The sequence below is a fragment of the Theobroma cacao genome, chromosome 2 (assembly GCF_000208745.1).
Source record: "Theobroma cacao cultivar B97-61/B2 chromosome 2, Criollo_cocoa_genome_V2, whole genome shotgun sequence".
In the NCBI taxonomy this organism is placed as follows: domain Eukaryota; kingdom Viridiplantae; phylum Streptophyta; class Magnoliopsida; order Malvales; family Malvaceae; genus Theobroma; species Theobroma cacao.
Window position 1 is genome coordinate 1,945,605 of NC_030851.1, and position 13,625 is coordinate 1,959,229.

The window sequence follows — 13,625 nt, forward strand, 5'->3', positions numbered from 1 at the left end:
ATCCCGAACATATAAATATAACAATCGTCTCTCCGGCTATTGCCGATTCATTTCTTATAACAAAGAAGGAATGATGTATTTATTGGGTAAATAAATCATTCTCAAGATACATTTTGAACACAATTAAACAGAATTATCAAGCAATGTACACTGATTATCAACTTGTACAACAAAATATCTGAACCAAAAATTTTCTGTTGCATCAAAACCTAAGGCAGAATAAATCCAGGGAGCAGGTTTCTGCAAGGCTGCAAAAACTTGTTGGCCTGACCAAAGCAATCCTATTTTTTCAGGACTCGTTTTCAGCAGTTTCCTTCCTTAATGCCTGAAGTCTTTCTTTCAATTTCTTACTCTGTTCAAAGTTAGCCTTCCTCTTCAAAGCTTTCTGCAGAGAAAACTCATAAAAGATCATACTTCAGAGTCAACAAAATTATGTTCTAATCTGGGGAAAAAAACACCAGTAAACTTACTTCCTGGCGGAAACAGCGATCAAGCTTTATCTTGAGTTCTGTACATTCACCAAAGAATTTTGCTATGGGGTGGTCTGAATGACACTTTTGGAACTGCTCGATGATCTGCCACAGACATCATTGATTAACCAAAAGAGAATCCTTCCAACAGCTAAATATTCAAAAACCCATCAAAAGTAACAAGAAAAACTTACCTCAGCACACATCGGGTGCCTGTGTAATGTCAAAGGAGGGTGCATTTTCCAGCAAAAAATGTTCAATTAATCTGTATCCTGAACAAATTAACGAGCAAATTCACGACGAACTGGTAAAACATTCAACACCCAAATAACTCCACCAAAAATATTAACGAGAAAAGGGGAAAAAAAGAGAAGAAAAATCTAAATTAACCATTTCTTCAATTTATTTAGCATTTAAACAAGAATATTCAAATTAAAACATGAAAAGGAAGATCTATTCACTTTTCGGAGCAAATTCATGGACAAAAGTAAAACCCAAATTCGAAAGATACTGTGGGTCGCAAAACGTACCGTTTTTAGTTCGTCGCAGTTACGGTAAGAGTCGTGAGCCAGAAACCTGCAACTGCAACGATGAAGCGAAGGAGGCGGCCCGAAGAGGGGAAGAGATAAACGGCACCGTGCTCAACTATCATGTAAACGGCGTCGTTTCCCTCTTTTGTACTGAGGGCAAGTGTGTAATTAGAAAGTCATGGTAAAAAGTAAAAACTATAAAATTCCTTTTTTTTCACAGTAATTTTAATGTAGGTTAATTTTTTTTTCTCATTTTTAATAATTTAATTATAGTCCAAAATATACTTCCATTGCAATAATTTGAAAAACTTAAAATACAAGTTTCGTTCTTTAATTTGTAGACAAAGGAAACAACTTATTGTATTTGCATTGCATTCTTATTTTATAAAAAAAATCTCAACAAATAAATATAATTAAGATATAATATCTAAAAAAATTATTGAAGAATTAAAAAATTTTAAATAAATTTTTATTTTTTTATTACGTTCAATCAAATTTTTTTATTTTTATTTTAAATCAAATTAGCTATTATGATTAATAGTTAATTAATTGTTATTAATTAAAATATTAATTATCATTTTATGTCATATAATGTTAATGTAACACGATGATATGACTATGTGACATTTTTCATATTCTATATTAATATCGAAAATAAAAAATAAAAAATTAATTAAATATAATAAAAAATAAAAATTTATTTAAATTTATTTAAATAATGTGACTGCTTTTGAAAACATTATATTTTTAATTAATCATGATAATTTTGAATAAAAAATCAATTATGTAATTATTTAAAAAATGAAATTTAAAAAATTTTGAATTTGAATGTATTAAGGTCCACGATCTAAAAAATTTTGATTAATTTAATTATTAACTTAATTAACTAATCTAATTCCATAAAAAGAGAATTTCAAACAATTAACTTTCACGATATATTCAATTAATATGATTTAAAAAATATTTAATCGAATTAACCGAAAACAAATCTCTTGCTTTTTTATTTTATTTTATTTATCCTTTCCTTTACCGTTTACTGTAAAAAAGTAAAAAAAGGGCCAAGCGACAGCGTGTGAAAGATAATTTTAACTGTAGATTGGTCAGCAAGTCATTAGAGAAAGTACGAGGAACAGGTGGATTCTTTTCCTAATTTGAAACGGAAACAAAATCTACTCACTTGTTTTTGTCCGTACAAAACCGTTCCCTACTTAATTTATAAACACAAAGCCTCTCTTTACTTTCTTTTCTCTACGTAGAATTAAGTGCGATTCATGAGCGGAGATTCCCCCGCAAAGATGCCTGAATCCGTCATCGGCGAGGGCATATTGGGGCTGCTGAAGCCATTGAATCGAGACGAGATTCTGGAGGTTTTATCTCAGGGGTTTTGCCAGCACTGTGAACTTCTTTTGGAGGAACGAATTCAAGGTGTTTTGAATAGTAAGACAATCACTCACCCTTCTTCAAATTTACTTTCTTTTTCTTTTTTTATTTTTCTGTGAAGGGTTTTCTCTTGCACCGACTTATCAGGGTTTTTAGAGGAATTGATTAGATTCTCAATTAAGAATTTACTTATCACTGTTTTGCTTATGCTTTGTCTAATTTTCTATAGAAAACTGTATATCTTACTCAATATTGATTAACTTCATTGTTGTTTTTAGTATAATTGTTTGTCAAGAATATTGGAGCTTTGAATGTACTAAATGGTTTTGGCTACGGTTATGTAGTAATCTTTCTATGATTGGAATTGGGGTTTTCACGGTTTGGTTTTGCAGGCCTTGAAAGCTTTTATCCAATTCTGCCATTTTACTTTGCTTGCATGTCTGTTACTAGAAAATTTTTGAAGCAATTTATTCACAAATGTTATATCATGATTTCGTTCCAGAGAGAGAGAGAAAAACATCTGGTTTGTATTCATCGGAGAATGCCTCAGAATCTGTTATCAAGTCACCTCACCAAGAAGCGACCGGGGCCTTAAATGCTATCCCACCACCTAATTCAGTGAGCAGCAAACAGCTTGCTCGTACCTTCACAAATTCTGATATACTCCTTAATGATGGACTTGGTGGAACTTCCTCTGCGATTGACAATGGCTTATCAGAGGAGCAAAAGGAGCAGATCAGGTTTTCGCAGGTTGGCAGGAAAAAGGATTTTTTTCACATGGAGAAGATCAATGGGAAAGCAACCAATGTGCTGAAAGGGCTTGAGCTTCACACTAAGGTCTTCAATGCTGAGGAGCAGAAGAAAATTGTAGAGTGTGTCTATAGTCTACAACGTATGGGCCAAAAGGGGCAACTTAGAGGTGAATCTATGGAAAACTTAACCTTTTTTGCTTGTTTTCGTTTTAGTTATTGAGGTCGACCTTGATAATGAGCTATTAAATTCACTTGATTCAAATGCATGTAATCTCTTAAGCCTATTTAAGAATAACCATGAATAATTATAGGATTTCTTGTACTAATAATATTGATCTTTTCATTTGAATGTTTGCAGAACGTACATACTCTGAACCCAGGAAATGGATGCGTGGTAAAGGTCGTGTTACAATACAATTCGGCTGTTGTTACAATTATGCAGTGGTAATTTTCAATGCTTATTGTATTTTTTTTATCTCTGCTTTTGGCCTTTTAATCCTGAATTTCATATTAAATTCTGTACCTTTACAGGACAAAAATGGGAACCCACCAGGTATCATGAGGGATGAAGAAGTTGATCCCTTGCCCCCATTGTTCAAGCAAATGATCAAAAGGATGGTCAGGTGGCATATTTTGCCTCCAACATGTGTTCCTAACAGTTGCATTGTGAACATTTATGATGAAGGCGATTGCATTCCTCCACATATTGACCACCATGACTTTCTCCGGCCCTTTTGCACTGTGTCATTCTTGACAGAGAGCAATGTTCTTTTTGGTTCAAGTTTGAAGATTGTGAGTCCAGGAGAATTCTCAGGACCTGTATCTATACCTTTGCCTGTTGGGTATGTTTTCTATATTCTATCCTCACCAATTTGGTTATTGTCTTCTTGGTTAATGCATATTTCTCATTTGAATCTTTGATATGAAAACATATATACTTGCATATTGGATATTTCTTTTTGGTAAAACGTTCCTTTTTGGTACCTGTTATGCATGATAATCTTCGTTTTTATGCATGTGTCTAAGTCTTAACCTAGCACCGGCTATGCAGATCTGTGCTTATTTTGAACGGTAATGGAGCCGATATTGCTAAGCACTGTGTCCCAGGTGTTCCAGGAAAAAGGTATCCTAATTCAATCCTTTCCAATTAATTTGTTAAATATTTAATCTTGGACATTCAGGTACTCAATTATTTCATTCCGCTTATGAATATGCAGGATATCCATTACATTCCGAAGCATGGATGATAGCAAACTTCCATACAAGTTTTCATCTGATCCTGAGTTGTTGGGAATTAAACCACTGATCTTTTCTCCTTCAGCAAAGTCAGCTCCACAAGGCCATCATCAAAGGCCAGTCATTCATTCTTCCTTTGTCAAGGCAGTAGTTCAGCAAAACCAGCATCGAAATGACCAACGAGTCAGGGATAAAGCAGAAGAATCTGCTAAAACAACGAAGAACGATTCCTTCCTCGCAGGAAAGAATGATTTTCCTCCACTTGGTAGGGTAAACAAATTTGGATCAAGGCAATGATTTCTTTTGGATAGATTCATACAACTGGGTTGAGCAGAGTTCTCATTTATATATATTTTAGTTGAAGTTATATTTTCCTGATTTCTATTTATACTTAGCACAGAGTCATCCATTTTTTTGAGGCTGTTATCAGAATAATATCATCTATTATTTTGAAGAAAATAATTGAAATGATCACTTTAGCCTTCTTCATTCTTGGCCTTTAATTTTTTTTTTTTTGCTTTTTTCTTTAAGGTTTAAATACCAAAAAGAGTTCTTGAATTATGTCAAGCCATATCATAAGTCACATAGATACAAAAAATATCAAATAGCATTAATTGTGACGACCATGATAGTTGTTAATGATTCGTTAAGGATTGCAAGCTTACGTGTGGATTTTAATTGAATACGGATAAATGTTTCTTTAGACACAATAAAAGTATGAAAATTCAGTTGCATAATAATACAAGATTTTTATTACTATTTAAGTCTATTATTAGCTTCTTGAATTTCAATGGATTAATTAATTCGCAATATATATAGTTAAGGAAGGTTGGAATAACTATAATGACTATATTATTCACAAAAGAAAAATGAATCACATGCACCACAAGGTAGGAATAGGAAGCACCATAACGACTAATAAATACCTATAATAAAGTAAAATTCATACTCTTAAAATAATCCCTAGATGAATTTTGTTTACTCATTATAATTATTTAATTAACTTGGAAGAATATGTTCACAAATTAAGTAAATAAAAGAAATTAAAGAATAAAGTAACCATTCTCCATGCTTTTACAAAGTGTTTCCCAATTCATAAATAATAATTAAAAATAAATAAATTAAAGACATATGTCTCGCTTGGAAATTGGAAATGATTACATTAAAGAAGGTAAAGTACCACAATTGCCCCCGTCCCACGTGGTAAAAAAAAACAAAGGGAATCATCACATGTCATCTGAGCTGTTCTTTGGTGCAAACCAGACAATCACAAACCTCCAGCCGCTCTTTCCCTCTGTTTATGTCTTTTTATGCCTTTCGTGGCCATCACTTTAAAGATCGTCTACAACTCAGGTACACCATCTTTTTCAGTTCCTTCGCCATCCGATCACCGCCACATCTAACGTGGGACCCCATTTGACCTCTTTTGGGACACGATCATGAAAACATAGGGAAGGGAAGAGGGGGGACGACAAGTTTTATCTAGCGACACGTGGTTGAGTTTTGCTCTACTTTTGTCTTTCTAGTTGCTGGGTGGAAGAAACAGTTTTTGGTAAACAAATAACTAAAAGAGAAAAGAATTGTGAAGAGAATTTTAATGATGCCCGGTTATCAGAATTTGTAAGCATTCGTCAATGGAAAAAGAGATGCCCAGAATCCAACAAAGTTAGTAAAAAATAAAAAAATAAAGAGAAAACGAGATAGGAGGGAGAGGGACAGAGAGAGAGATAGAGAGACAGAGAGGTGAAGTGTGAACTCAAAGAAGAAGTGATTTGTAGGGCAAAGTCGGCTGCTGGAGATTTTTGACAAGATTCATATATGGTGTATAAATTCTGGGTTGTTCTTATTTTCATTGAAGTTTTTTGCCATCAAACTGTTCAGTTCAGAAGGAGAAGGGGCTGAGTTTATCATCCATACCAGGTGAGTTTTTCTATTTGTTATTATTTTTCCTTGCTTGAATTGATTTTCAGTTATATTTATCCATTTTTCTTGATTATTAGTACAAAAAAATGGGATTCAGTAGTGAATTTATCAGGTTGTGGCAAAAGAGAAATAGTGAAAAGAACAAGCAATGATCAAGGGTTTTATTTGAGTTTGGATTAGAATAGTTTGCAGTACTTTGTAGTAATAAAAATTTGAGTCTGAACCTTTATTTTTTTTGGGTTATTTTGATCTCAGTTTATAATTATAGTTACCAGTTGGTTATGTTCTTTATGACTATCAGAATATAGAGAAGAAGAATATAAAGCCTGTAAAAATGGAAGAGTTTCATATTTCCTTGTTATCATGGAGAAAATTGGCGTAAAAGGAAAATTAGTGTTATGTTTTCCACTTTAACTGGGGTAAATGAACTGCATTTTCAGATTCAAAAGTTCAAAAGGAAGGTGCCCGAAAGGATTTCTTACCAGAGTGCTTGAATGACTCGCTTAAAGAATCTGTTAGATGAGGATTCTGGAACTAGTGCTGAACAGCTCAGTCCTGTATCATGCACCAATGTGGAGAATGTTGAAAGGTATTATATACTCTTCAGCACCACAGTCTACATCTTTTCTTTGTCTCAACTGTCGTGTATCAGATTATGCCTTGTTATGGTTAAGCAAAATTTTATTCTTGCAGGCTTAATGAGAAGGCCTTCTCAAATAGAGATTTCTATGTTGGTGATTTTAAGGAAATTCTTCCCCATGGCAAGGGAAAGTATACATGGTCAGATGGAACAGTATATGAGGGTGATTGGGAAGCAGGGAAAATGACTGGGAAAGGACTGTTCCTTTGGCCATCCGGAGCAATGTATAAAGGTGATATTTCAGGGGGTTACCTTCATGGTACTGGTGCGTTTACAGCACCTGATGGATCCATTTATGAAGGGCAATGGAGGATGAATATACGGCATGGATTTGGAAGAAAGAAGTATTCTAATTCAGATGTTTATGAAGGAGAATGGAAGGAAGGAGTACATGAAGGTAATGGTAGATATTTTTGGAATAATGGAAACAAATACACTGGGAATTGGAAACGTGGGAAAATGCATGGTAGAGGAGCTATGGAATGGGTGAATGGTGATCAGTACAATGGCTGTTGGTTAAATGGCTTCAGACAAGGGTCTGGAATTTATCAGTATGCAGATGGGGGATATTATTTTGGAACATGGACCAGGGGCCTAAAGGATGGAAAAGGATTATTCTATCCTGCTGGAAGTAAACGTCCCTCTCTAAAGAAGTTCTGTGTTTCTCTGGGATATGATAATGGTCATAAAAGTGCGTTATCTCAATGTCCGTCATTAAATTTGGAAGAATGCATGGTTAAGAAGCCAAGTGTTAAGCGTAGTCTTTCTGAGAGGATCTCAGTAAGTGGTGTTTTAAGAAGTTCAGGTCGAATCTCACATAAGACTGCTGAAAATTCAAGACTTTCTGATTCTGGTAGAGAATTCATACGCCATAATTCCTCAGGCACATTCTCACTTGATTCTGATGCTGGTCAAAGTGAGGTGCAAGAAAATACTGCTGTAGTTTACGAGAGGGAATACATGCAAGGAGTTATGATTAAAGAGAGAATAAGAAATTATGGTGAACTATCACAGAAAGCTGAAAAGCGAACTAAAAGTCATGCCAAAGAAACAAAAAAGAGTTTATGTGTTGGCGTTTTCGAAGGCAAAAACAGCTATCATTTGATGCTTAATTTGCAACTTGGTATAAGGTAAACTGATCGAGATTGCAACTCCTTTTTCTGACATACTCCAAACTAATCAACTCGGCTTAAAATGATATTAATCTATCCTTACCTATTCTGGGGCTTGACTTCATCAAATTTCTTTCTGGAATGGCTCTTAAAGTGATGTTAATCTATTGTTACTTATCCTGGGGCTTGACTTCAACAATTTCTTTCAGGAAAATGTTTGATTACATGTTATATTAATCTATTATATATACATACATATATCTATTAATATTTTTCTTTTTATCTATGGCTTTATTACATGTTATGAAATGCTTGATTTGAAGTTCACAGGTATACTGTTGGCAAGATAACACCAGTACCTAAGCGTGAGGTTCGAACTGCTGATTTTGGAGATCGAGCTAGAATTACTATGTTTTTCCCCAGTAAGGGTTCACAGTTTACACCACCACACAAATCTATTGATTTCTACTGGAAGGATTATTGTCCTATGGTCTTCAGGTATTAAAATCTCATGCACTTTTGTTCTTGTTAGACTTGTGAAAAAAGATTGTCACATTAGCACCAGGCCTTCAATGATTGAATCTTGTTGGTGGAGATCTATATGAGGAGCAATCTGAATTTTTTAGATTCAAGTTACCTGGAAAAGAGTGGACTTATGATCTTATACTTGGTGCATATTTGTTGTACTATGTTAAGGAACCTGAGGGAGATGTTCAAGCTAGATGCAGCAGAGTACATGATGTCCATTTGCGGTGATGACGGTTTGACAGATTTTTCTTCACCAGGGAAAAGTGGCAGTATCTTCTATCTTTCTCATGATGATAAATTTGTGATTAAGACATTGAAACGATCTGAACTCAAGGTTTGAACCTATATAGTTTTCCTTGCATATTATCTACTATATTTATATTTTCAGATTTCAAGTATGTTGGGTCCAATTACCTCTCAATTAAAACATGGATGGGAAGGGAAACTTTAGCAGCTGGTTGATTTCACTGAGGATCTGCTGTTTTGTGACACAAGCTTAAAACCATAATCTTTTTCACTTTTATTTTTTTGTATTTACATTGTTTAATTTATAATCATGAGATGACTGCATTAAAGAGTTTACCAACCATAGGATGGACTTTGCCTCAGCTACAAACTTAATTCGAATATAATTTCTTGAGCTTCGACCTGGACTTTTTTTTTTTTGGTTTCCTAAACAAGAAAAACTCAACTCAATTCTGATACTTAGAAAACTGTAAAATGATTTGACACCAAAGCTAATGAATTTTAAGAATCTCTTTTAATACACGGACAAAGCACTGCTGTGGGCCTTAAATAAATGGCGGATCCTGTCAACATGCATGAGAATATTTAATGTTGATTTTTGCATGTTATAGTTGGGAGTTTCCCTTGAGTTAATGAAGAAATCTGTGTTAGAAGTTTCCCTTGTCTGGTAAGTTGCAATTGGTACAAGGACAAGGTGAAGACAATAAAGGGTGCAACTCAAGTTTGAGTAGGCATTGAAATGATATATAGAACAAAGCTCTAGAGAAAGTGCTTTGAAAACAAGTGATCGGTCTGAAATTGTTGGCTGAAGTTCTACCAGCTGTGTTATTAACATTATTGGTGTTTTGCATTGACGTCAATGAGGCAGATCACTCTTTCCCCTCCCTTCTCTCTCTCTCTCTCTCTGCCTAGAAAACCTCCCACTCCAATCCTTCATCTTTATTTTGTCATCAAATTTGCTCAGTACGCATATTTCATTATGTAATTTGCTTTAGATTTAGTATATTTGTGAATTTATTAGTTTTTCACTTCCTTTTGAAATTTTTATGTGTATACAGTATATATCAAAGGATTTAATGACAAGTTTTCTTAGTGTAGGTTTGTACCCCTAGACGATGTAGGATGTCTCTTATGTTACATAAGTAGTTTTCTTCTTCTATGTAGGTTTTACACAAGATGCTGCCTAAGTACTACAATCATGTAAAAGAGTATGAAAATACTCTCATAACAAAATTTTTTGGGCTCCACCGGATAACTTTACCAGGCAGAAGAAAGGTATTTTTTGTCCATCTGGCTTAGTATATATACAGCAATGCACCTAGCTTATGATTAGTGGGGTTGTTTGTTATTCATTCTGCTCCTAGGTGCGCTTTGTGGTTATGGGGAATATGTTTTGCACAGAACTGAGAATTCATCGTCGTTATGATCTAAAGGGATCAACCCACGGAAGATGTACAGATAAAGATAAAATTCGAGAAAATACTACATTGAAGGATCGTGATCTGTCATATGAATTTCATATGGACAAATCATTGCGGAAATTCCTTTTTCAGTAAGTTCCTCATCTTCATCTCTGTAACATCATTTGTGCATTGGTACTATAATTTTTCTTTATAATTGATAAATTGCAAACAAGCTTTAAGAGAAGGATGTTAAGTGCCTGCCATAGCCCAATCTGAGTAGTAGCCTCATTTGCAAATTTGTCCCTCATTGCAAGGTTCAAAGCTGAACATTAGGTGGCAGCTGTTCTGCATTTATCTTCACATTCAATGCATTTTGCGTGTAATGTCATCTGTATTTGGAAATAACATTCAAATTAATGTTTCATGCTGGATTTGTTTCCTTCCCCATTGGTTATTTAAAAGTCAAAACGTTAACCCTAGCCGTTGGAAGCAATCATAATTAGTATAGCTTGTGGCATCTAAATGATCATCCTTGCCCCCTAATCTTGTTCTGTGAAGTCATGTAATGGACAAGAATGGTCCCAGTTGCAACCAGAAGCCTGCAGCAGGCTCTCCATAGTTAAATGAAATCACTTTTTGAGACTTTATATCTGCACATTTGATGAGTATAAGCTTCCACATAGCAGGCTCTCCTTAGTTAAATGAAATCACTTTTGACACTTTATATTTGCACATTTGATGAGTATAAGCTTCCACATAGCACTATTCCGCAAAACCCCTAGATGAAGTACACTGTTCCAATTGAGGATGCAGCTGGAGTGAACAGCCAAACCTTGTGGCTGCATGTGGTTACGCAAGGTCACAATTTCACATAGCTTTGGGAACTTATTGATGCTAGAAATTATGTTTTAGATTAGATGGGAAGGGAGTTATAATTTTCTTTCAGATGTTTCATAGTTAAGAGCTTGGTGTCATGGCTGTCCTCTTGTCCTCAATGTTCTGCTTTGTTTTTGGAATTAATTGATGTTTAGATTATAGGAGAAGTTAGATTGTTATGCTGTAACCTTTTTCCCCTTTACTCCCTCTGTGCTAAGGTATTGAGCACTTACATTGGTGCTTTTTAGCATTTTTTGCTTACCAAACCAAGAACCTATTATGTGTACCTGAAAGCAATGGGCATGTCATGCCTATATCTCTGTGTCTGCTTGATTTCTAACAATCAGTGTTTTTTTGTCGTATTGCAGCCAAATAGCTGTGGACTGCACGTTCTTGAAATCTCAACAGATAATTGATTATAGCCTTCTATTGGGTTTACATTTTAGAGCTCCTGAGCAACTAAGTGGCCTCCTCGAAGCTCCCAACATGATGCCCAATATTGAGAGCTCACCTGCTGGCGAAGGTAGGTGTCACATTTTAATTTGAGTATTTGACCTTCTTATGTCATAAATCTGTTTATATGATGCTTGGTCTATGTAAGGGAGTGGAATAAGGTGGGAAGGGAGTAGTTACTCCACAAGCAAAATAAGTTGGGAGTGGGAATAGAATGCTATGTCACAATATGGTCAGGAACATAGTAGTTGTCCTCATTCTTTTCGTAGATTTGGCCCTCAAGCATCTGAACTAAGCCCAATTGTGCCCTGGAAGAAAATTTGCACACTATTAGAGTTTCTCCCTCATCATATGCTTTTGATTATTATCTTGGCGATTGAGGTGGTGCTGATTAAACTTCTGACACTTGGGTGTGGATGACTGTTAGAAAATGAGATACTATAATGGGCACATTATTTATTTTTATATTTTAAGCTTATTTGCCATGACCAAACCATGGCACAAGTATATGCAGGTGCAAATGATATACAACTGAGGATTGGTGAGTTTGTTGAAGAGTGACCTGGAGCTAAATAGAGAGAGAGAGAGATGACATGATAATACAAGAAATGTGATCTCCCTGATGGACTCTTGGAATAATTTTTCTTTTTTGTATCTTGCAACTGATTTGTGAGTTCATGTTTAGTGGGTGTGCACTTCCAATTACACTTTTTACCTGGAACTTTTATCTTTCTTTGTTGTGGCTACTTTCTGTTCTTGGTTTCCTTTATTTTTATATTGTTAATTTATTGAAGAGTATGCAGCTTATGTTCTGCTTCCACTAGGTCTGACAACAGAAGGGGAACTGTTATTTCCTTCAAAAGGCTTCCGGCTGGTGGCCCATGAGCCCAGCTCTGTCAGCACTGAACCGGGTCCTCACATCAGAGGAAGGGCGTTAAGAGCTTTCTCACTGGGTGACAAGGAAGTTGATGTTTTGGTGCCTGGTACTGGAAGGTAGCAGCTTCATTCTCATTCATTTTGCACATTGACCTAATATTTGCTGGTGATCTTCAGCTTTGCCCATTAGTTACCAACCCTCATATTGTTATAAGCTTGCATGTTTCTGGACTGAGTTATGTTGGTATCAGAGATAGAACATATTATCTTAAGCACTAAGAATTTTGTTTTACTGCTACAATGGAAATGGACCTTCAACACTATGAAAAGTGTATAGCCTGACACTTTGTCTAGATCCAAATGAATAACAGTTTTGTTTTTGTCAAAGGTAGATTTGGAAATGTCAAAATTCTGTCTCATCTTCCATTTTGTTTCTTGAATTCAAGTCTTTTTCTCAATGAGTCAATAGTTCAGTTAATATCTGCTGAAATTCTCTGCTCTGTCCTCAATTGCACCATCACATCCCATCTCATAGCGTGTTGCTTGCCATTCTCACCATTTTTTTTTCTCTGGCTGCCCTTTACATCAAACATTTCAGAATATGTAGATTTTTTATTGTTGACCTAACTTTGAGAGGCATTTGATTCAGCTGGCAACCACTTTTTATTCAGGTTACGAGTGCAATTAGGAGTAAACATGCCAGCACAGGCTAATCACAAGCTTTCCCGTGTTGAGGCTGATTCAGCTGAAGTTGAACTTTTTGAGGTTTATGATGTGGTTCTCTATATGGGAATAATTGATATTTTACAGGAATACAATGCAAAGAAGAAGGCTGAGCATGCATGCAAGTCAGTGAAATTGGACCCCATGTCAATTTCTGCTGTCGAACCCGAGCTCTATGCTAAACGTTTTATCAACTTCTTGAGTCAAAAAGTTTTCCCTGAAGAACCATGAAATAAAAAAACTGTATATATTTATCTGTTTTTACTATTGCTTCACATTTTCATTTTTGTTAGCTCCTTTTTGTACCTTTTTGGCTCACATTTGACGCCATTCTTTTTTACAGTCATTTATTGTAAAGTGATCACTATCTGCATCTCTTGTACTGGTTGGATAGTGATATTGAGCTTATTTAATAGGTGCAATAAAGTTTTTCTGATATTTTCATGGTTAACGTTGTTCTGTTTAGTTCAAGTGCAG

General features: G+C 35.1%; 3 protein-coding genes across 6 annotated transcripts; 2 read left to right on the forward strand and 1 right to left on the reverse strand.

Annotated features, from left to right (window-relative positions):
• LOC18607331 (COX assembly mitochondrial protein 2 homolog) lies at positions 13-1,108 on the reverse strand. The gene is made up of 4 exons (XM_007041425.2): positions 1,001-1,108; positions 665-742; positions 471-575; positions 13-385 (listed from the first exon to the last, which is right to left on the reverse strand). Exons 2-4 carry the CDS (start codon positions 707-709, stop codon positions 290-292), a joined length of 246 nt encoding a protein of 81 aa, XP_007041487.1. The 5' UTR covers positions 710-742; positions 1,001-1,108; the 3' UTR covers positions 13-289.
• Positions 2,184-4,857, forward strand: LOC18607332. The gene is made up of 6 exons (XM_007041427.2): positions 2,184-2,437; positions 2,883-3,299; positions 3,491-3,576; positions 3,664-3,974; positions 4,184-4,255; positions 4,350-4,857. Exons 1-6 carry the CDS (start codon positions 2,272-2,274, stop codon positions 4,663-4,665), a joined length of 1,368 nt encoding a protein of 455 aa, XP_007041489.2. The 5' UTR covers positions 2,184-2,271; the 3' UTR covers positions 4,666-4,857.
• On the forward strand, positions 5,866-13,599 carry LOC18607333 (phosphatidylinositol 4-phosphate 5-kinase 8). Of its 4 annotated transcripts, none has more exons than XM_018116267.1 (10): positions 5,866-6,288; positions 6,732-6,880; positions 6,985-8,061; positions 8,374-8,541; positions 8,740-8,905; positions 9,982-10,092; positions 10,251-10,369; positions 11,465-11,619; positions 12,353-12,542; positions 13,097-13,599. In XM_018116267.1, exons 2-10 carry the CDS (start codon positions 6,786-6,788, stop codon positions 13,377-13,379), a joined length of 2,364 nt encoding a protein of 787 aa, XP_017971756.1. In that variant the 5' UTR covers positions 5,866-6,288; positions 6,732-6,785; the 3' UTR covers positions 13,380-13,599. The 4 variants fall into 4 exon arrangements, with proteins under 4 accessions (XP_017971756.1, XP_017971754.1, XP_017971755.1 ...); XM_018116265.1 differs by having other exon boundaries at positions 5,868-6,288; positions 10,182-10,369; XM_018116266.1 differs by having other exon boundaries at positions 5,868-6,288; positions 10,182-10,369; positions 12,386-12,542.